Genomic DNA, 24,051 nt, shown 5'->3' on the forward strand with positions numbered 1-24,051 from the left:
TATTCGGTCTCTGAGAAGACCAACAAGTACAATACTAGGTTTCTGACACCAAGAGACTGGGGAAATTCTTGATGTTTGAAGGTCATTGGACTTGACTGCAAGTTGTCAATAACTGAAGCTAACCGAAAGAGAGCAATCCCAGGCAGCTTCTCCACATATGAATTTCGCAAGGAAATAATGCTCCTTATACACTGTTTCCGCTCAAACACATTCTCATTCCATTCGTCCATAATTTAAAAAAAACATTTAATGTTTATGTTTACAGTACAAAGCATTTTCCAATGAAACCTAACCCACCTCTGGCGGATAATGTATGTAAATACACGAGCAGCATTACTTTCCCTGGTGTTGTCAGTGTTACAGAGGCACGGAAACTCTGCTCTTAGCCCTGTTAATGCCTCTCAGTCTGTCACCCACTCATCCACGAACCAGGATTGAGCCATGGTCTGCTCCTACAACCCAGAAGTCCATCCCTCCATTCACAGTGGACCACAGAGACATTGACAAAGGGAACAAAAATGAGTGCACAGAAAATATATTATGGGTTTAAGGTCCATCCAACCTATTCAAATCAGAAAGCAAACGGCAGTGATAATGAAATTATTATTTCACTACTTGCTCAACTTGATTTGACTAGTATACAGTACACTGCATTCAGAAACTATTCAGACCCCTCCACTTTTTCCACATTTTATTACGTTACAACCTTATTCTAAAATTGATTTAAAAAAAAATCCTTGTCAAGCTACACACAATACCCCATAATGACAAAGCAAAAACAGGTTTTGATTTTTAAAATTAAAATAAAATAAAAAAATGAAAATATCCCATTTAGTATCCAGACCCTTTATTCAGTACTTTGTTGAAGCACCTTCGGCAGTGATTACAGTCATCTTTGGTATGACGTGACAAGCTTGGCACACCTGTATTTGGGGAGTTTCTCCCATTCTTCTCTGCAGATCCTCTCAAGCTTTGTCAGGTTGGATAGGGAGTATCGCAGTACAGCTATTTTCAGGTCTCTCCAGATATTTGTTAGATCGGGTTCAAGTCCGGGCTCTGGCCGGGCCACTCAAGGACATTCAGAGTCTTGTCCTGAAGCCACTCCTGCGTTGTCTTGGCTGTGTGCTTAGGGTCATTGTCCTGTTGGAAGGTGAACCTTCGCCCCAGTCTGAGTTCCTGAGCACTCTGGAGCAGGTTTTCATCAAGGATCTCTCTGTACTTAGCTCCATTCATCTTTCCCTCGATCCTGACTAGTCTCCCAATCCCTCCCACTAAAAAACATCCCCCAGCATGATGCTGCCACCACCATGATTCACAGTATGGATGGTGTTGGCCAGGTGATGAGCGGTGCCTGATGTGACGCTTGGCATTGGGGCCAAAGTGTTCAATCTTTGTTTCATCAGACCAGAGAATCTTGTTTCTCACGGTCTGAGAGTCCTTTAGGTGCATGTTGGCAAACTCCAAGCGTGCTGTCATGTGCCTTTTACTGATGAATGGCTTCCGTCTGGACACTACCATAAAGGCCTGATTGGTGGAGTGCTACAGAGATGGTTATTCTTCGGGAAGGTTCTCCCATCTCCACCGAGGAACTGGAGCTCTGTCAAAGTGACCAGCGGGTTCTTGGTCACCTCCCTGACCAAGGCCCTTCTCCTTCCATTGCTCCGTTTAGCCGGGCGGACAGCTCTAGGAAGAGTCTTGGTGGTTCCAAACTCCTATTTAAGAATGATGGAGGCCACTGTGTTCTTTGGGACCTTCAATGCTGCAGACATTTTTTGGTACCCTTCCCCAGATCTGTGCCTCGACACAATCCTGCTCCTTGACCGCATGGCTTGGTTTTTGCTCTGACATACACTGTCAACTGTGGGACCTCATATAGACAGGTGTGTGCCTTTCCAAATCATGTCCAATCAATTGAATTGACCACAGGTGGACACCAATCAAGTTGTAGAAACAAGGATGATCAACGGAAACAAGATGCACCTGAGCTCAATTTCGAGTCTCATAGCAAAAGGTCTAAATACTTATGTAAATAATACATTTGAACAATTCTCATTATTTTAGAATAAGGCTGTAACGTAACAAAATGTGGAAAAAGTGAAGGGGTCTGAATACTTTCTGAATGCAAGGATCAAGATAGGAAAGTGCAAAGGGAGCAATACAGCCTAAAAGCTTTGTACTTCAACACTGGCATGTTATGACAACAAAATGTGACAAAAAATGTATTTACTCCATGCCCCTAATGCTCTTTTATTTTCTCTTTGTTTGGAGACAACCCAGCGTGCTTTTCAGCTGTGGTGGCGACAGAGGCATGCGTCCTCCAGCCTATAGTCTGGTGGCGGTGTTGGGGGACTGTCTATTGTCTTCTTTTCAGAGCGGCGGTTTAGTGACTGCGTCTGCAGCTCCTTCACCTCCTCCAGCACCTCCTTAGCCTGACGCCAGGAGGAGACGGCCTCCTGCAGAAGTCGCTCCGCCTCCGCCCGTCTACTCTCCAAATCACAGTCACTGAGAAGTGAGTGTGCACTCTTACTATGGAGTGAGTCATTACCCTTCAGACGGGGCGAGTCAGCACCTTTCAGGGAAGGTGAGCCGATACTCTTCAGACTTGGGGAGTTCTTACCAATTATATTTGGCGAGTCAATACCCCTCAGAATAGTATCCTTGCTGCGAGGCGAGTCAGAACCCTTCAGACTTGATGAGTCAAAACTTTTTGAAAAGGGTGAACCAATGTTCTTGAGACGTGGGGAGTCAGAACCCTTCAGACTTGGCGAGTCTGTTTCCTTGAAACTGGAAGAATCCGAACCCTTCATACAGGGTGAGTCAGTAACCCTGAGACGGGGAGAGTTGTTACCCCTCAAATTAGGAGAGTCAGCCCTCTTTGAATGGGGTGAGTCTGTACCTTTTGAGCGGGACTTCTTGCCCTTCGTACGAGGTGAGTCTTTCCCCCTCAAACGAGGCGAGTCTTTCACCCTCAAACGAGGGGAGTCACTACTCTTACTGCGAGGTGAACCTGAGGCCCTGGAGTGAGGAGACTCAGAGCCTCTTAAATGGTACAAACGGGGTGAGTCAATGCCCTTTAGATAGGGCGAGTCTAAGCCTTTTGCACGTTGCAGTTCCTCCAATCGCATTTCTTCCAGCAGCTCCTGAGCCCTCTGCATTTTCTGGGCAATAAGACTCTGCAGTGGTCCGACAGGCTGGACAGGTTCACCTATGGGGTGAGGGTGAAGGACACCCCTGACTGGCCGCAAGGAAAGGACCTCATCCATGGAGGCGCAGCGGCTCCTACCTTGGGCACTGAACCTCTTCCCTGGTTGAGGGGTACGGGATTGAGCCTCAAGATGGTGCACCCGGTCCCAGGAGAGCTCGCTCCCGCAAGGCAGGCTGCCCGTCTTGGGTACCTTTAGGTCCTTTGTGGTGACACAGAGTTTGGAGACGTCTGTGCCAGAACGCTGACGACATGTGGTCCATTTGTCTAGGTCAACCCTGAAGTTATTTTCCCAGAAGCCTTCTTCCTCATCTTCTGGGGTGGAGTCATCTTCCTCGTGGACAAGGTCAAGGGTCAGCATTCCGTCTGATGAGGTGGATGCCTAGGGGGAGCACAAGAGAGTTTAGCATTCAACGGAACAGACCAGGATAATCCTTACAATACAAACAGTATAATTCCTTGTTTGCCTTCCAAAAATATAATATTGACTTGGAACTGAATTGTCAATGTTAGCCAAGGTAGCAACACCCACCACAGCCAAGAGATGTCCCCGGGTGGGCAAGCGCCGTGCATGGGGAATCTTGGCACGATCACGTGTAGGATGCACCAGGACACTGTCCTCTTCAATTGTAACCTAAGGAGACAATCAGAAAGAGAGAGTAATTTTTTGACAGTCAGCAAAACAGAAATGTATATTTGTGGAGGGAGAGTTATGGGAATGTAATGTACAGAACATGATGTACATTAGAGTAGAGTACATTGTAGGGTGTTGACAGAGGATTCTTACTATCAGGGCGGCAGACATGATGCAGAGTTCATTCTCACTTCTTGACGAACTCTAGCTACGGTAGATGGATTTTCACCCCATAGTGTGGGATGGGGAGTGAGCCACTGTTTGATCGCGAGGCACTTGGAAAACATGTGGGCGTCGGCAGGGACGGAGCATTAACAAAGACTCTGTTCCCGATGAAGATGGATGAGTCAGCGAGATATAAACACTTTGATCTCTCATCCACGCCTGGGGAGATTGAATTTACGTGTTTCCCGTATTAATAGATGTAGGCTGTGATTTTGTCCAAATTCACCAATTTTACAGTGTGCTTAGTAACTGCAAGGTTAAACATTTTTAGGGCTGGCTATGGGGGCATTTGGAGGTTTCATTCATAAATGTTGCACGCGAGACACGCTAATGAGAGAGAAAAATAAGAAAAGCTCTAGAAAGCTGGGGAGAACTGAGAGCTAGCGAAATAGAGACAGGGAAGGGGAGGAGAAGAGTGACTGACCTACCTCATCAAAAATGCGGTTCTTGGCTTTGATGATGGCTGTATTGAGGGCATTGACCCACGACTCCTTCTCCTCGGGGCTAACAGCCAGAAACACAAGATTGGGAACCTGAAGACAAAAAGTAAAGAATCAATTGGTTGGTTGAAAGAAGATGAGAAAGTTTAGGCTACTCCACCCCTCCTTCTTAAGTGGGCACTTGCACACTCCCATCATGGATTTGAAAAGAATAAATTGGTGTAAGCATTGGTTAGAGGGATTTGTGAGAGATGGAGAGGGGCACAGAAAGCTTAATTTTTTGCACTAACTCTCTTGCACTGACTCTATGCACACACACTGGACTCTACCCATACACTCACACATACTTACACTGATACCCCAACACACACATACACACACACACGTCGACACATGCATACTCACACTTACCACATACACTCATTGGTCAGTTTATTAGGCACATCCATCTAGTACCAGGTCGGACGGTCCCCCTTTGCCTCTAGAACAGCCTGAATTCCTCAGGGCATGGAAACGTTGCTCAATTGGTATCAAGTGACCTAACGTGTGCCAGGAAAACATTCCCCACACCATTACACCACCGCCACCAGTCTGTACCGTTAACACCAGGCACGATGAGGCCATGGACTCATGCTGCTTACGCCAAATCCTGACTCTGCCATCAGCATGACGCAACAGGAACTGGGATTCGTCGGACCAGGCAATGTTTTTTTACTCCTCAATTGTCCAGTGTTGGTGATCGCGCAGCCAGGTCACCTGTGATACAAGTCAGTATTCAACGTATATTCGTATCTGAGGACGTCAGGAGACAACGTGGAAACCGGCCACTAGGGGCAACAGTGAGGGTTGTCACCTTCAAGTAGGTTTCGGTTTTGCTAGGTCATTGTGGCTGGGGGTGGCAGATGGGTGTAGGCACCTACCTCTGATTTCCAAGGTTGCAAGTTTGAATCCAGCGATCGAAAGTTGCTTTTGATCATTTTGTTTTAAGCTTATCCCAAACCTTAACCCTTACCGTAACCATTCGGAGTTAATGCCAAACCTTAAGAATTTGGAGGTAATGCCTGAACTTAATCCTAAACTTGCAAATTCAGAGTTAATGCCTAAACTTACCCTTAAACACTTCGAAATTTGACGTTTGGAACAACTTCGAAATTTGACGTTTGAGAAACATGAATGTCCAATTCTGATGTGAGACTGTGAGAGCTGGTAGAATTGCGTGCCCACTGGAGCCGCTTCTTCTTGTTTTTAGCTGATTGGATTATTAAATTAATAAATATTGTAAGACACCAACCATCTGCCTCCTGTGTCTGCATCTGGGTCTCGCCTTGTGCCTTGATAGTACGAACTGGCCATGACAGACCCAGCAGACTTGGACCAGCTCCGCCATGCTGTCTCCCTGCAGGGAGCCACCATTGGGAGACATCAGGAGTTGCTACAGGGCCTTTTGGAAGGGCTCAGTTCCTTGACGGAATGCCATGACCATGGGTTAAAGACTATTATGGAGCAAATCAGGGAGTTAGCTCAGAGACTGTCTGCCACCTCTGAAAAACCTCAATCACCCAGGAATTGTTTCCCTATCTGTGGTGAGTTTGTACAGCTTATCCTGACTCCCCATGAACCCCGCTTACTTCCTCCAGAGTAATATTCGGGGAATCCTGGTACCTGCCGGGGTTTCCTTTCTCAGTGCTCGCTTATTTTTGAGCTACGGCCATCTTCGTTTTCTTCAGACCGATCAAAGATAGCGTGTATAATTACGCTAATGTCGGAAAGGGTGCTCTCCTGGGCTACAGCAGTTTGGGAATAACAATCTGCCATTTGCGGTCATTTGCAGGAAATCATGGCAGAGGTGAGAAAAGTTTTTGAGTCTCCGGTATCTGGAAGAAAGGGGGCCAGCAAACTGCTTGACTTACGTCAAAACTCCCGTAGTGTGGCAGACTACGCGGTGGACTTTCGACACGTTGGCCGCCGAGAGTGCCTGGAATCCGGAGTCTCTTTTTGCTACTTTTCTGCACGGATTATCTGAGGAGGTAAAGGATGAGCTAGCTGCTCGGGAACTGCCAGTGGACCTCAACTCTCTTATCGCCTTAACCACTCAAATTGATGGACGCCTAAGGGAACGCAAGAATGAGAGGTCTGGTCTCGGGCACACTCGTGCACTCGATATGGCACGTTCACCTACTATGGAAACCGGATGTCTCCGAAGGCAGCTCTTCCGAGAGGAGTTGAAGTCACCCGAGCTCTCTCGTGAATCTACGACAGGTGAGTTGGATACTCCTGAGCCTATGCAGTTGGGAAGAACTAGGCTATCAGTTTGGGAGCGCTCACGGAGGATGAATAATAACTGCTGTCTGTACTGTGGAGGGCAGGACATTTTATTGCTACCTGCCCTATTAGGAAACCCTTGTCTCAAGTGGGTACCAGTACTATGGTGAGTCAGACTGGGAGTTCCCTAATACCCATCACCCGCACACCCCTTTTTGCTCTTGTTCTGAGTTCTCATTGACACTGGGGCTGATGAATGTCTTATGAATTGCACGATAGCTTCGGATCTTGGTTTTCCCACGCAGCCTATCTCTGTGCCCATGGATGCTAGGGCACTGGACGACCTCTCTATAGGGGAAGTCACCCATAGTACTGTGCCCGTTCAATTATGGGTTTCTGGTAACCACAGTGAGACAATACAGTTCCTCCTCATTGCATCTCCCCATGTTCCAGCTGTTTTTGGATTTTCCTGGCTCCAAAAGCACAATCCTGTGATTGACTGGACCACAAGCTCCATCCTGGGTTGGAGCCCATTTAGCCATTTCCACTGCCTTCAAGCAGCACAGCCTTCCCCTAGTCGTCTTCCTCAGGAGGTTAGCAAGACTGTTATCCCGACGGAATACCATGACCTCCTGGAAGTGTTTAGCAAGGAACGTGCCCCTGCACAGTCCTTATGATTGTGCCATTGATCTTCTCCCTGGCACTACACCACCTTAGGGTCGGTTGAACTCTCTGTCCCGACCAGAGACCATTGCTGTGGAGGAGTATATAGATGAGTCTCTGGCCGTCCCTCCGTCTGCATCTCCTGCCGACGCAGGGTTTTTCTTTGTGGAGAAGGACAAGACCCTGCGCCCATGCATTGACTACCGAGGACTTTACGATATCACTGTCAAAAATCGTTATCCCCTACCTCTCCTTGGCGTTTGAATCTCTCCAGGGGGCTACCATGTTTTTCAAGTTGGACCTTTGGAATGCCTACCACCTGGTTCGGATACGCGAGGGCGATTAATGGAAGACAGCCTTCAACACAGCCAGTGGACAATATGAGAAGCAGGTCATGCCATTTGGACTCACAAACACCCCCGCTGTCTTCCAGGCTTTGGTCAATGATGTGCTTCGGGACATGCTAAACTGGTTTGTGTTAGTCTACCTGGACGACATCCAGTTTTTTTTCCCGATCTGCCCAAGAACATGTACTCCACATCAGACAGGTCCTTCAGCGCCTCCTGGAGAACTGTTTGTGAAAGCCGAAAAGTGTGAGTTCCACGCTCTTCTATCACCTTTCTGGGATATGTCATGGCTGAGGGAAATGTTCAGATGGATTCTGGAAAGGTGAAAGCAGTGGTGGATTGGCCTCAACCAACATCCAGGGTGCAGCTGCCACTGTTTCTTGGTTGTGCAAACTTTTACAGCCATTTAATTCGGGAATACAGCACCCTGGCGGCCCACCTCTCGGCACTCACCTCCCCCAAGGTACCGTTCAAATGGTCTCCAGCTGTCGAACAAAGCCTTTGTGGACCTGAAGCATCGGTTCACAAGAGCACCCATCCGCATCCATCCGGACCCCTTGTGTCAATTTGTGGTGGAAGTGGATGCTTCAGATGTTGGAGAGGGGGCCATACTGTCCCAGCGATCTGCCCGGGACCAGAAGCTTCATCCCCTTGGGTTGTGCCGTGGCGGAGATCTTTGTGGGCTATACTCGGCCTTGTCTCAGGATGGTAAGTGGTGGTTGAAGATATCCCTGGTGTGGGGGCTGTGCTTTGGCAAAGTGGGTGGGGTTATATCCTGCCTGTTTGGCCCTGTCTGGGGGTATCGTCGGATGGGGCCACAGTGTCTCCCGACCCCTCCTGTCTCAGCCTCCAGTATTTATGCTGCAGTAGTTTATGTGTCGGGGGACTAGGGTCAGCCTGTTATATCTGGAGTATTTCTCCTGTCTTATCCGGTGTCCTGTGTGAATTTAGGTATGCTACCTCTAATTCTCTCTCTTTCATTCTTTCGCTCTCTCAGAGGACCTGAGCCCTAGGACAATGCCTCAGGACCTCCTGGCCTGATGACTCCTTGCTGTCCCCAGTCCACCTGGCCGTGCTGCTGCTCCAGTTTCAACTGTTCTGCTTGCGGCTATGGAACCCTGACCTGTTCACCGGACGTGCTACCTGTCCCAGACCTGCTGTTTTCAACTCTCTAGAGAAAGCAGGAGTGGTAGAGATACTCTGAATGATCGGCTATGAAAAGCCATTTACTCCTGAGGTGCTGACCTGTTGCACCCTCGACAACCACTGTGATTATTATTATTTGACCCTGCTGGTCATCTATGAACATTTGAACATCTTGGCCATGTTCTGTTATAATCTCCACCTGGCACAGCCAGAAGAGGACTGGCCACCCCTCATAGCCTGGTTCCTCTCTAGGTTTCTTCCTAGGTTCTGGCCTTTCTAGGGAGTTTTTCCTGGCCACCGTGCTTCTACACCTGCATTGCTTGCTGTTTGGGGTTTTAGGCTGGGTTTCTGTACAGGAATTTGTGACATCAGCTGATGTAAGAAGGGCTTTATAATTATAAATACATTTGATTTGATCCCTGTGCTTTCTTGTCCCAACGTCTCAGTCCTGCTGAGAGGAACTACGATGTTGGCAACCGAGAACTCCTGCCGGTGAAAATGTCGTCGGAGGAGTCGAGGCACTGGCTGGAAGGATCAGAACAGCCATTCCTGGTCTGGACCGACCATAAAAATGTGGAATATCACCGTTCAGCCAAGCGCCTCAACTCAAGGCAGGCCCGGTGGGCCCTCCTGTTTACCAGATTAAACTTGAACCTTTCCTACTGTCCAGGGTCTAAAAATGTGAAGCCTGATGCTCTCTCCCGCCTATACAGTTCCTCTGCCACACGCTCTACTTTCGAAACCATTCTCCCTATCTCATGCCTTGCTGCCACCGTGGATTGGGGTATTGAAAACCTGATTCGCGAGGCGCAACGCTCCCAGCCTGGACCTGAAGGGGGCCCGGCTAACCGGCTGTTTGTCCCTAACCCAGTCTGGTCCCGGATCCAGGAATGGGCTCATTCCTCCAGGCTGACCTGTCATCCAGGGTCCCGTCGTACACTAGCCTTCCTTCGACAACGTTTCAGGTGGCCCACAATGGTCCCTGATGTCTCTGCCTTTGTCACCGCATGCACTGTGTGTGCTCAAAAAATTTAAACCTTTTCCCGGTTCTCCAAGGCCACCCATTTCACCCTCTCCCCAAACGACCTTCTGCCAAGGAGATGGCCCAGCTTATGGTGCAGCATGTCTTCCGGATCCATGGACTCCCGGTAGACATGGTCTCCGATCAGGGTCCTCAGTTCTCATCTCAGTTCTGGAAGGCATTCTGCACCCTTATTGGGCCGTCAGCCAGCCTGTCATCCGGATTCCATCCCCAAACTAACGGTCAGTCGGAGCGAGCCAACCAAGACCTGGAGACCACCTTAAGGTGCCTGGTCTCAACCAACCCCACTACCTGGAGCCGTCAACTGGTCTGGGTGGGGTATGCCCGGAACACTCTTCCCAGTTCTGCCAAGGTACTCTCCCCTGGAGAAGAGTCGAGTGCTCCATGGGGTATCAGCCTCCACTCTTCCCTGAACAAGAGCAGGAGGTCAGCGTACCCTTGGCCCAGATGTTTGTCCACCACTGTCGACGTACCTGGAGAAGAGCCAGGGCGGCTATTCTCAAGACCAACTCCAGGTATAGTCGACAAGCGGACCGTCGCCGGACCCAAGCTCCCTGCTACCACATTGGGCAGAGGGTATGGCTTTCCACTCGGGATCTGCTCCTTCCACTCGGGATCTGCCCCTATGTCTCACTGTCCTTTGTCTACTGTCTCCAGGCCCATCCCTCCCCCCCAGGTTATAGGTGGCCAGCCAGCGTATATGGTGAGATGCCTCCTGAAGGTTCGACCGCAGGGCAGGCGTTTCCAGTACCTGGTTGACTGGGAGGGTTATGACCTGGAGGAGAGGTGCTGGGTCCCTGCTAAAGACATCTTGGACCCGGCCCTCATCGCTGATTTACACTACCGACACCCTGGTCAGCCAGTTATGCGCCAGGTGGCGGGACTGTCATGCCCTGATCTGTTTCACCTGTTCCTGTGATTGTCTCTACCCCCTCCAGGTGTCACTTATTTTCCCCAGTGTATTTATCCCTGTGTTTCCTGTCTCTCTGTGCCAGTTTGTCTTGTATGTTAGTCAAGTCAACCAGCGTGTTTTTCCCGTTCTCCTTTTGCTATTCTCTTTTTGATAGTCTTCCCGGTTTTGATCCCTGCCTGACTCTGGACTACTTTCCCGCCTGCCTGATCATCCTGCGTCCCCTGGCCTTGATTCTGCATGCCCTTCAGTACCTTTTGGACTCCGAACTGGTTTTGACCCTTTTGCTGGTCCACAACCATTCTCTTGCCCCACCCTTTTGGATTAATAAATATTGTAAGACTCCAACCATCTGCCTCCTGTGTCTGCATGTGGATCTTGCCTTGTATCATGATACTGATAGGAGTGGAACCCGATGTGGTTGTCTGTGGCAATAGCCCATCTGTGACAAGGACAGGCGAGTTGTGCGTTCCGAGATGCCGTTCTGCACCCCACTGCCCCATTATTTGCGACCCTCCTGTTAGCTTGCACAATTCTTGGCATTCTCCTTCGACTTCTCATCAACAAGCTGTTTTTGTTTGTTGCACCATTCTTGGTAAACCCTAGACACTGTCGTCCATGAAAAGCCTAGGAGGCCAGTCAGTTCTGAGATAGTGGAACCGGTGCATGTGACTCCATTTTTGTTAACTGGGTGATGTACCTAATAAACTGCCAACTGAGTGTACGCTGCTGCTACTGTCTATTATTATGTTGCCTAGTCACTTTACCCCTACCTACATGTACATAGCTACCTCAATTACATCGTACCCCTGCACCTCGACTTGGTACTGGTACTCCCTGTATATAGCCATGTTATTTTGACTTTCCCTGCCTACACCCGCCCCTCTGGAAACCTCTTTGTTAAGGTTTATGTGTGTGTCGTGCTTATGTTTGCAATACTGACAACAAAGTTTGTATATGTGGATAATGTATTTTGTGTAAAACATATAAATAGTGGCAGGGTCTACAGGAAATCCCGGACTACAAGAAGAAAACCAGCCACGTCACGGACACCGACGTCACGCTTCCAGACAAACTAAACACATCTTTGAGGATAATACAGTGCCACCATCTAACAAGAACTGTGCCCCCTCCTACCCCCCTACCCACTCTCCTTCTCCGTGGCCGACGTGAGTAAAACATTTAAACATGTTAACCCTCACAAGGCTGCTGGCCCAGATGGCATCCCTAGCCGCGTCCTCAGAGTATGCGCAGACCAGATGACTGGTATGTTTACGGACATATTCAATCGCTTCCTATCCCAGTCTGCTGTCCCCACATGCTTCAAGATGGCCACCATTGTTCCTGTACCCAAGAAGGCAAAGATAACTGAACTAAATGACTACCGCCCAGTAGCACTCATTTCTGTCATCATGAAGTGCTTTGGGAGACTAGTCAAGGATCATATCACCTCCACCTTACCGGCCACCCTAGACCCACTTCAGTTTCCATACCGCCCTAACAGGTTTACAGACGACGCAATCGCCATCACACTGCCCTATCCCATCTGGACAAGAGGAATACCTATGCCAGAATGCTGTTCATTGTCTACAGCTCAGCATTCAACACCATAGTACCCTCCAAGCTCATCATCAAGCTGGAGGCCCTGGGTCTCAGGCCCACCCTGTGCAATTGGGTCCTGGACTTTCTGACGGTCCGCCCCCAGGTGGTGAAGGTAGGAAACAACATCTCCACCTCGCTGACCCTCAAAACTGGGACCCCGCTAGGGTGCGGGTTCAGGAGGTTGAAGAAATGTGGCTTGTCACCCAAAACTCTGACAAAGTTTTACAGATCCATATTTGAGAGCATCCTGTCGGGCTGTATCACAGCCTGGTACGGCAACTGCTCCACCCTCAACTGCAAGGCTGTCCAGAGGGTGGTGAGGTCTGCACAACGCATCACCAGGGGAAAACTACCTGCCCTCCATGACACCTATAGCACCAGATGTCACAGGAAGGCAAAAAAGATAATCAAAGACAACAACCACCTGAGCCACTGCCTGTTCACACCGCTATCATCCAGAAGGCGAGGTCAGTACAGGTGCATCAAAGCTGGGACAGAGAGACAGAAGCTTTTCTTCAGTCTCAAGGCCATCATACTGCTAAACAGCAATCACTAACAGAGAGGTTGCTGCCTACATGGAGACCCAATCAATGGGCACTTTAATAAATGGATCACTAGTCACTTTTAAACAATGCCACTTTAAATAATGCCACTTTAATAATGTTTACATAGCTTATATTACTCATTTCATATGTACATACTGTATTTTATACCATCTATTGCACCTTGCCTATGCCGCTCAGCCATTGCTCATCCATATATTTATATGTACATATTCTCATTCCCCCTTTAGATTTGTGTGTATTAGGTAGTTGTTGTGGAATTGTTAGATCACGTGTTAGATATTACTGCACTGTCGGAACCAGAAGCACAAGCATTTCACTACACTCGCATTAACATCTGCTAACCATGTGTATGTGACTAATACAATTTGATTTGATGTAGCCTATTACCCCCTGAAAAAGAACATGAAATCCTGCTTACGCTTACTGATGCATGGAATGCAATAGTTTGAACAGATTTGTGTACAACATGAAGTTTGTAGGCTACACCAGCAGAGAAGCAGTCAGCACAGCACCTACGTAGGTACCGGAGTGTGCACAGCAGAAAACAAGGTCTGAGGTTAACACAGGCTTAGGAGATCTTATACATTTTTGGTCTATGAGATAATATCAGTCCGTTAACATGACCTCCTATGAATTATGAAGCCTTTAAGTGCTTTTTTTTTAAATTACATAAATGCTTCAAAATCTCCTACGCCTGTGTTTACCACAGACCTTATTTTCGGCATTTATCCAAAAACGCCATTCATTTTCCCAAAGGCTTTGTCCAATGAACCATGGCGGAATTAGTGCCTAGATAAAGACGCCATTACTATTTATCTCTATTGGGATACAAAAACTCAGTATCCGTAGCCACTCCATTATCTTTAACTCTGCTTTGTTGGGAAAGGACTTGTATAAGTAAGTATTTCACTGTAAGTCTACACCTGTTGTATATGAAACATGTACATTTGATTGTTTTGATTTGAGCTTGTACTTTATGTCTCATACTCTCTCTTTATAGAGAACCACAAACTATGTCTGATGATAAGCTTGTACTTTGTCTCATACTCTCTCTTTATAGAGAACCACAAACTATGTATGATGATAAGCTTGTACTTTATGTCTCATACTCTCTCTTTATAGAGAACCACAAACTATGTATGATGATAAGCTTGTACTTTATGTCTCATACTCTCTCTTTATAGAGAACCACAAACTATGTCTGATGATAAGCTTGTACTTTATGTCTCATACTCTCTCTTTATAGAGAACCACAAACTATGTATGATGATAAGCTTGTACTTTATGTCTCATACTCTCTCTTTATAGAGAACCACAAACTATGTCTGATGATAAGCTTGTACTTTATGTCTCATACTCTCTCTTTATAGAGAACCACAAACTATGTATGATGATAAGCTTGTACTTTATGTCTCATACTCTCTCTTTATAGAGAACCACAAACTATGTCTGATGATAAGCTTGTACTTTATGTCTCATACTCTCTCTTTATAGAAAACCAAAAAATATGTCTGACGATAAGCTTGCCTCAAGTTTCAGTTTTTAACAAAAGAAAACTTCAAATGCATTTTCAGCTAAAATCAACACCTGCAGTAAGAACTTCCCACTGAGGCCTACACACCCCAGGCCCAGTGCAGCCTCCCTGCCTGACTCCTTCACTCTCCCTGGGAAGAAGGACTCACTATATTCCCAGGCTGCTTGCAGCGGAGCAGGGTGAACCTGCTGTGGTTCTTCTTACTGCGGCTCTTGGCCTTGCGCAGCTCCTCAGAGCGTTCGTAGTCAGCCAGGTCAAACAACTCCTGGACTTTCCTCTCATCCTTCACCTGGAAACACACAGAGAAAACAGGAGGTAGTTACAACTCAGGTCTGTACATCTGTGCAAGATGGCACTGGCAAATGAGCTTTGTCAATTTGTTTTGAACCTTAAACCATCTGTCTACCACAAAAATAGACCCACACACACACACACACACACACACACACACACACACACACACACACACACACACACACACACACACACACACACACACACACACACACACACACACACACACACAGAGAGAGAGAACAACCTACTGTGCATTACAGCAGGACATCTTGAGTTTAACCCAAGGGAAAATACTAATTACCACTCTCTGCTATCCAGCAGCTTTCGACAGCACAGAGACACACCACGGTGCCTGGATAAAACTCAGCCGTTTGAAATAAAACCTTTTCTCACATTCGTATCATCCATTATTTTAGGATGTTAATGAGGTTTCAAATGGAATTATCTTGCATATCAGGCCTTTACATGCCCATACAGAAGATCTTCTGTAGTTGTAATGAAGGTATTTTAAGGATATGTCCAAATGTCTATAAAAAAAAATCCATTGCAGGCCTGATGTTACCATGTTATGATCATACTTTTACCCAGAGCATTGAAAAATGTGTTTATTTTCAAAAACCTGCTTCCCAATGCCACCAAAACGCAATAGCCAGAAAAAATAGGTAGGTAGGAAACTGTAGTCTTGGAGCAGGTGTTCATGTGTTACTCCTCTGTCTCCCATTATTGGTCTTGTTGCCCCGCCGCAAAGTGTATAATTTAAACGCAGATCAATTGTAATCAACAGTGCTGGGGCAGAGACATCGACCCCTCCATTCAGCCTGACTGACAGGTCAATGGTGGTGGGACCTCTCAGAGGGCCCCATTAGCTTCAACACAGCAACAGGATCACGGGGGGTCATGGTGTGTGTGTGTGTGTGTGTGTGTGTGTGTGTGTGTGTGTGTGTGTGTGTGTGTGTGTGTGTGTGTGTGTGTGTGTGTGTGTGTGTGTGTGTGTGTGTGTGTGTGTGTGTGTGTTTGGAGGGGTTGGGGGGGTGGTTATTGACATGGATACAAGTCTACGTGTAGGTCTGTTGTGAGAACCGAAGGAGACGCAGAGATACATGGTTGAACGCCATTGGTACACACAGCAATGGTGTGTGGGGGTGGATGTGACTGTGTGTTGGGAAGGGGCAGGGGCGTTCCACTTTCATCTGGATAAATAGAGCCGCGCATCAGAGGAATCTTCCGACTTTAGAACGAGACACGGAGCCACTCTGTGATCAAAGAAACAACCACATACAGTATAATTAAATAATGTGTCTCAGCCTCGTATCAACCCCCATTAAACCACAAGCAGCCTGAAATCCACTTGTTAGGGCTGTTATTAGTTGTGTCCTACATTTTATACAGTATATGAGGACAATACATACATCAGTGTAGTCCAATTTCTTCCTGACAAAACACAGATCCAAACTGTACCCCACCGCATGTTGCTACACATTCATTAACCACCCAAATTGCATTTAAAATGTAAAAGATAAACAAGAGCTGTATGTGTGTGCGTGCATGTCTGCAGTGTGTGTGTGTGAGAGAGAGAGAGAGAGAGACAGAGAGAGACAAAGACAGAAAGCGAGAGAGAGACAGGGAGAGAGACAGAGACAGAGACAGAGAGAGAGAGACAGAGAGAGAGAGACAGAGAGAGACAGAGAGAGACGGAGAGAGAGAGAGACAGAGAGACAGAGAGAGACGGAGAGAGAGAGACAGAGAGAGAGACAGAGAGAAAGAGAGACAGAGAGAGAGACAGAGAGAGAGGGAGAGAGAGAGACAGGAAGAGAGAGACAGGAAGAGAGAGACAGAGAGGGAGAGAGAGAGGGAGAGAGAGACAGAGAGACAGACAGAGAGACAGAGAGACAGAGAGAGAGAGAGAGAGAGAGACAGACAGAGAGAGAGACAGAGGGACAGAGACACACAGAGAGAGAGAGAGAGAGACATAGAGAGAGAGACAGAGAGAGAGAGAGACAGAGAGAGACAGAGAGAGAGAGAGAGACGCTCACAACTATAATATGGGGCAAAAGAAGCCCTGAGGATCCATTCTGGAACGCCCACCATCCCATCAATATTTCACTCCCCTCCTGCTACGTATATGGAAAAGCAGAGTTGGGGGTGGTAGTGGGGGTAAAATACCCACCACTAAGAATAACCCAGCAACATACCGCCGTGAAACGCAAAAATAGAGAAAGTCTATACTAGCCGGCAGAAGCCCATCAAACAGTACAGTGCAAGGAAAAACCCTAGAGCGAATGGAAAGGCGATGTCCGGTTGGTCACACTCCAAAATCTGGTTGACATGCCGTTAATACCCTGTAATCAAGCCCTAGAGAGGTTATGTTTATATAAACCAGGTTGGAATTAAGAGGGGAAGTGGATTAAAATCCTATTTTCAATCAGTGCGGAAAATGTGATGTAGTTTAGAGCTGGGGAGTATAAAGAGGCTGGTTTATTTATAATATAATACTATAAATATGATATTCCCCAGAACTGACCAGTAGGCTTTCCTGAAATAACTAGCATAACAAGTATGGAAAGCTAAACCACCATGGCCTCCCTGCACCAATCACACAGCTTTATTACATTGACCATGTGGTATGCTTGACCAGTCATCTTGCACTATTTCCAAATTACAGTACATACGGGTTTCACCGACAAGCCAGTTCTCCACTGATCACGTTGATCCGTTGGACCAGTAACAACACTTGTGTGGTCCTTGACCAATTTTAGAGGTTTGTTAGTCCAATTTTATGCTAGGCTCCTCCAGTCACAGGGCTCCTGTTATCAATCCACAAAACTTGGTCACACATTCGCCTTCTATACCAATCCCATTGCAACAGTATCTGTAAACTACATCAATCACAAAGACCTTGACCAACTACAAAACACTTTGCCCAACTGCGTCAACACATTTCTTCCATGCATGGCCTAAAATGTTACCTAAAGTAGCCCCTGGTCTAGGTTATACAGTGTCTGACGAATACAGGCTTCACTCTCTCGCTCTAAATCCTGTTTTGTTGGAGTGTCCTCATTCATAAGCCGGGCACGTCACCATTGAGAACCATAAAGACTTTTCTCTCTCTCTTTCTATATATATATATATATATATATATATATATATATATATATATATATATATGGGTGGAACTCCCAGCAGTTATTCACATAGATCATAGATGTAGTGTTTGAGTGGAAGCACTTTGAGCATTCTACAGGAGCATCTCTGTCTGCACGTGTAAAGCCTCCTATCATCACAAGACTTGAGAAGAGAACAGAGAGTTCTCTTATGAAAGATGTATGATGTGTGTAACCTGCAGCCAATAGCACAGCAGTACGATAAGAGCAGAGCAATATGCAGGGGTGATATCCTCGGAGCAGACAGGACACACTCCTCTGCACAGGAACACACGCCTCCATGGCATACACTCTCAGCACTATTCTCAACTATGACAACATACTGTGCACTTTTCATACACAACACGTGTTGTGTACTGCATGTTCTTACAGCGTGTCTGTCTGGCCAGCCAATTAAGGCTCTCAGAGCTATGGCTCTGTAGACTATTATGGGAAGCTTGAGCTGACGATGATAAAGAAAATGATTAAAAATCCTGGTTTTGCACAGATTTTCACTGTGAGCAGTAGCTGAGTCGGCATATTACGAAAAATACGCCGCAGTTAGCGGGCTCTTTGAGATTATGACATTTTTAATGATAACTTGACATGTTTTGCTGTTCCTTGAGTCATTTCCCCTGACACGACTAAGTAACCGGCAGGCGATGAAATCCAATAGTCTTAAAATTATCTTTGTGCTCTGCGCCCAAGTCTTGTGGTAGCGCTACTGACCTCCAGATTATATGCCCTCCAGCGGCAGGAGTTCTCTCTCTGAACTTCCCTCTAAAATATCACCTTTCCTTCACAATAAAAGCATAAGAAAATAAGACAGATGCTCTTCTTAGTGGTCAAAGGATGAAGTAAATTTGAATCATCTGGGGTAGTACGGAGTAATGTCATCAGCAGTTAACTTCTCAAAGTCCCAGTTGCATGGTTGCAAATCCTCTTGGAGAATCTCTCACACATCGAACTGGTGTCACGTGTGAGGATGCTTAGAGGTAATAGAGCAACATACAGTGGGGCAAAAAAATATTTAGTCAGCCACCAATTGTGCAAGTTCTCCCACCTAAAAAGATGAGAGAGGCCTGTGATTTTAGGTACACTTCAACTATGACAGACAAAATGAGGAGAAAAAATCCAGAAAATCACATTGTAGGATTTTTTATGAATTTATTTGCAAATTATGGTGGAAAATAAGTATTTGATCACCTACAAACAAGCAAGAATTCTGGCTCTCACAGACCTGTAACTTCTTCTTTAAGAGGCTCCTCTGTCCTCCACTCGTTACCTGTATTAATGGAACCTGTTTGAACTTGTTATTAGTATAAAAGACACCTGTCCACAACCTCAAACAGTCACACTCCAAACTCCACTATGGCCAAGACCAAAGAGCTGTCAAAGGACACCAAATTGTAGACCTGCACCAGGCTGGGAAGACTGAGTCTGCAATAGGTAAGCAGCTTGGTTTGAAGAAATCAATTGTGGGAGCAATTATTAGGAAATGGAAGACATACAAGACCACTGATAATCTTCCTTGATCTGGGGCTCCACGCAAGATCTCACCCCGTGGGGTCAAAATGATCACAAGAACGGTGAGGAAAAATCCCAGAACCACATGGGGGGACCTAGTGAATGACCTGCAGAGAGCTGGGACCAAGGTAACAAAGCCTACCATCAGTAACACACTACGCCGCCAGGGACTCAAATCTTGCAGTGCCAGATGTGTCCCCCTGCTTAAGCCAGTACATGTCCAGGCCCGTCTGAAGTTTGCTAGAGAGCATTTGGATGATCCAGAAGAAGATTGGGAGAATGTCATGTGGTCAGATGAAAACAAAATATAACTTTTTGGTAAAAACTCAACTCGTCGTGTTTGGAGTACAAAGAATGCTGAGTTGCATCCAAAGAACACCATACCTACTGTGAAGCATGGGGGTGGAAACATCATGCTTTGGGGCTGTTTTTCTGAAAAGGGACCAGGACGACTGATCCGTGTAAAGAAAAGAATGAATGGGGTCATGTATCATGAGATTTTGAGTGAAAACCTCCTTCCATCAGCAAGGGCATTGAAGATGAAACGTGGCTGGGTCTTTCAGCATGACAATGATCCCAAACACACCGCCCGTGCAACGAAGGAATGGCTTTGTAAGAAGCATTTCAAGGTCCTGGAGTGGCCTAGTCAGTCTCCAGATCTCAACCCCATAGAAAATCTTTGGAGGGAGTTGAAAGTCCGTGTTGCCCAGCAATAGCCCCAAAACATCACTGCTCTAGAGGAGATCTGCATGGAAGAATGGGCCAAAATACCAGCAACAGTGTGAGAAAACCTTGTGAAGACTTACAGAAAACGTTTGACCTCTGTCATTGCCAACAAAGGGTATTTAACAAAGTATTGAGATAAACTTTTGTTATTGACCATAATTTGCAAATAAATTCATTAAAAATCCTACAATGTGATTTTCTGGATTTTTTTCTCTCATTTTGTCTGTCATAGTTGAAGTGTACCTATGATGAAAATTACAGGCCTCTCTCATCTTTTTAAGTGGGAGAACTTGCACAATTGGTGGCTGACTAAATACTTTTTTGCCCCACTGTATCTACTTACTGCCCTTCCCTAGTTTATGTAGCTAATCTTATGAGTTAGCAGACAATTTGATACTATCAATGCCAGCTTGCACACTCATGCCACAATTCAATCAATTGCAGATAGAATTCAACCTCCATGTTGGTCACGTCTTAACGCAAGTGTTTAACAGCCGCAGGCTGTATATTTTGTGGATATTGATGCTTGAGTATGTTGATTCCAAACCACACCTGACATGAAATACAGAATAATTTTTCAAAGTGAACCCACAGTATGATTTTCCTTCATCTGTGATTGATAAAAAATGATTGAGGCAATTCATTCAGTGAATATGGGTCAACAACATAATTTGTGCACAAACTCGCTAACGACATGATATCACTCAATGTCTAAAAAACATTAAATCAAACTCAAAGATGGGAGTTTTAGATGAAAGACTATCCCGGGGCCCCATGAGGTGGTTCGGCTGTGGTTACGCCGAGCGTCAGAGATGCACGTCTCTGTGTTCTTTTTAGCCTTCTGGCCTACTTCATGAATAGCGTGCCTGTCTTTTCAAAGTTCTCATTTGAATAACGCACCACCATTAATCAAGTGGTTAAGAAGTTGCAGCAGAGCACATAACACACGCAAGTACACGCAGGTCAAATAGTTCTCACTGGGGTTGCAGTTACCTTCACCTGACAAATAGGTAGCACACCACTTACCAATATACACAATATAACAATGGCTCCTTAACAAACATTGAATGGTATGTGTAAAACGAACAATAGGTGCGTTACATAAAATAACTATAAAATCCAACAAATTACAGAACATGTGTGAGAGAGGCGATAATGAGAGAAAGAGAACAACGCTGAACTGATGCGTTCTGTTCCACAGGTGAACTCATTACAAAGCAACTGAACCTCAGCTGAGTGTGTGTGTGTGTGTGTGTGTGTGTGTGTGTGTGTGTGTGTGTGTGTGTGTGTGTGTGTGTGTGTGTGTGTGTGTGTGTGTGTGTGTGTGTGTGTGTGTGTGTGTGTGTGTGTGTGTGTGTGTGTGTGTGTGTGTGTGTGTGTGTGTGTGTGTATAAACGGTAGGGTTGGGGGGTTGGAGGCCTTAGATGCTTGGGGGTCCTCAGGCACAGCGTGAGGCGCAGCTGTGTCAACCGTGGTGTTTTCAGTTTCTGACACGTGTTTGTTGCTCATCCAGCAGGCTGTAAGGGAGTGCAGCACAGATGAAAAAAAATAATTTTAAAACTCTGGTTCTAAAAGGATCGGGGAAACTGGCATTGCGTGCAGCTGGAGCCCTGAGTCCCACTCTCTCTTTCATTAGAGCAATAGAGAGATGCAGCCCTTATGTGGAACTTTCATTCAGCTGTTCTGGGAATCCTTTCCAGGAATCATTTAAAGGGCATTATTCAGCTTTCAGAAAGACATGTGCCCTCTCAGCTGTCAGTAGCATAAATCTCCATGGTTACTGCTTGTGGGAGGAGTATTGAAACAGCGACATCAAACAGAATCTGACCCTCCTCCAAAAAAGAAGAGAATACAGAAATGGACAGGTGATTCTGTCCACGCCCTGTCCTTGGTGATGGTTCAATGCCTTTCGACAGAATACAGTAGATGAAGGGTGTGAATTCGCTACAGCTCAAGGTTTAACATCTGGGTCATGTGATCTTGAAACTTGTGCTGATAATGAGGCTGTTCACTGGAACCTTTCATGTCATAAAAGCACTTGGACATAAGCCATTACATTCAGCCAAACAAAATAGTTATATTTCTACGCCATGGCCAAAACCTTGTTCTATTGTAACGGACAGTATTCTACATTTTCCCAACGATGCTACTGAGTCACCAATGGCCATAGTTGTACCCACTAGGCACACACTGGTTGAATCAACTTTGTTTCCACAACATTTTAATTAAATGATTTTGAACCAATGTGGAATAGACGTTGAATTTACTTCTGTGCCCAGTGGGTATTTTGTTGACCTCAAAAGTTGGGCATGTTTGAGCCAGTGAAAGTAACCCGAATTCAGCGCATAATGTTTTTTTGCTTGCATGGTGATTTGTGCTGAGATTTGACAATTTAGCCTATTTATTTTCAACAGCCAAGGAAATTCAGTCAGATTTGATCCCCTTTCCATGGCGAGCCTCGATTTCCAGACTTATAACAATAGCTGGTTTTCAAAACTTGAGGAATCTTGGTTAAATTTGTTGTTGGAAACAACAGACCAACAGGTCTGACAGGTTGACAGGTTACATGAAAGGCGACAGACAGACAGACAGACAGAATTACAGCCTACACATGCTATTGGAGGTAAAAGAGAAGTGCGTACCTCTTTCTCAGAGATGTACAGATGGTCTCCTCTCAGTATCACGAAACGGTTTTTCCATATTTCCCTAAAAATCCCTTTACCACAGAACTTGCGGATCCAGCCGACTTTGTCTGGCTGCGATGACAGCTGGTTGACATCTTGGGGACCCTGCATGTTCAAAGTGGAATAAATCCGTTAAAACCTAGTTAAGTTTACGTAACAAGATGTTCGCGAGAGTTCTGAGAAAATAAGAGCTCTTTCAAAGGCAAATGCATTTTCAATCTCATTCTCAGTAAGACATAGGAACTAAGAGTCTCCTCGCGTCTTTCCCCAAAAATGATAACGGTGCGCTCTTCTGTGCGTTACATTTAAATGCAGGTCTTATACCATCCAGGGTGTGGCAAATAAAATATATGAAAGCTACCAACCGATACAGCACAACGAGCATCTGGCAATGGTACACTAATAACAAGAAAACACATTGTACTCTTTCTTCACTGGAAGATTGAAGCCGTATGTTGAGGAAATTCGTACAAGCAAACTGATAGGCTACACAGTGAATGTGGCACGCGTAAGGAGGTGCCAAAAGACCATTGTTTAGGAATTATAGGCTATCAAATGTGTGATCTAGACAATGTGTGTGATATTGCCGCCAATGTGAGCTGTGGTATCAAAGCGCGCATAATGCCCGATTCTGGGCAAAGAACCAGTTATATCCTAGAAAATGTATAGCCTAATGCAAAGATGCATGACCAAAAAATATGCACCCAATACTTGAAGAAAAAAGCTATATCTTACCCGTTTGGCTAAATTGCTCTTCTTCATAATGACAGAATCACTTTTGTGGATGTGAGTCAGGGAGTTCATCCAGTTTCAAGTATTTTCCTTTCTTTCTAATAAGATCTTTTTTAAAAACGAATAAACTGTCTTTCCCTTTTTTCTACTGCCCCAATATGTCGTAATAACGGTGTATATTCTTAATTTCGATGACGCGGTCAGGTCGTGCACTGTCCGTTATTACGAGACGGTGGCATCGTCCCTCCACCTCTGTAGGTAGGCTACACTGATCTCGAACAAGCGGGCTGAAAGGGTATTCCCGTTACTATAGCGCTCGACAGCTCCATCTATTGCGCTGTCGGCGTGATGTCACCAAGACGGCTGATGTCA

At 46.0% G+C, this 24,051-nt stretch overlaps 1 protein-coding gene across 1 annotated transcript; it reads right to left on the reverse strand.

Annotated features, from left to right (window-relative positions):
- Window positions 1-2,002: 2,002 nt before the first annotated feature.
- On the reverse strand, window positions 2,003-23,936 carry plekho1a (pleckstrin homology domain containing, family O member 1a). The gene is made up of 6 exons (XM_036971632.1): window positions 23,683-23,936; window positions 22,906-23,052; window positions 14,722-14,862; window positions 4,490-4,594; window positions 3,735-3,836; window positions 2,003-3,584 (listed from the first exon to the last, which is right to left on the reverse strand). Exons 1-6 carry the CDS (start codon window positions 23,749-23,751, stop codon window positions 2,286-2,288), a joined length of 1,863 nt encoding a protein of 620 aa, XP_036827527.1. The 5' UTR covers window positions 23,752-23,936; the 3' UTR covers window positions 2,003-2,285.
- Window positions 23,937-24,051: the final 115 nt, after the last annotated feature.

This window comes from Oncorhynchus mykiss, chromosome 32 (genome assembly GCF_013265735.2).
Source record: "Oncorhynchus mykiss isolate Arlee chromosome 32, USDA_OmykA_1.1, whole genome shotgun sequence".
Lineage (NCBI taxonomy): Eukaryota > Metazoa > Chordata > Actinopteri > Salmoniformes > Salmonidae > Oncorhynchus > Oncorhynchus mykiss.

Coding starts and splice junctions, on each gene's coding strand:
- plekho1a (XM_036971632.1), bottom strand. CDS start 23,751: ATGAACTCCCTGACTCACATCCACAAAAGTGATTCTGTCATTATGAAG. Junction 4,595..14,721: donor GCAAGCAGCCTGGGAATATA/GTGAGTCCTTCT, acceptor TTTTGTCTTCAG/GTTCCCAATCTTGTGTTTCT. Junction 3,585..3,734: donor GGGGACATCTCTTGGCTGTG/GTGGGTGTTGCT, acceptor TGCTCCCCCTAG/GCATCCACCTCATCAGACGG.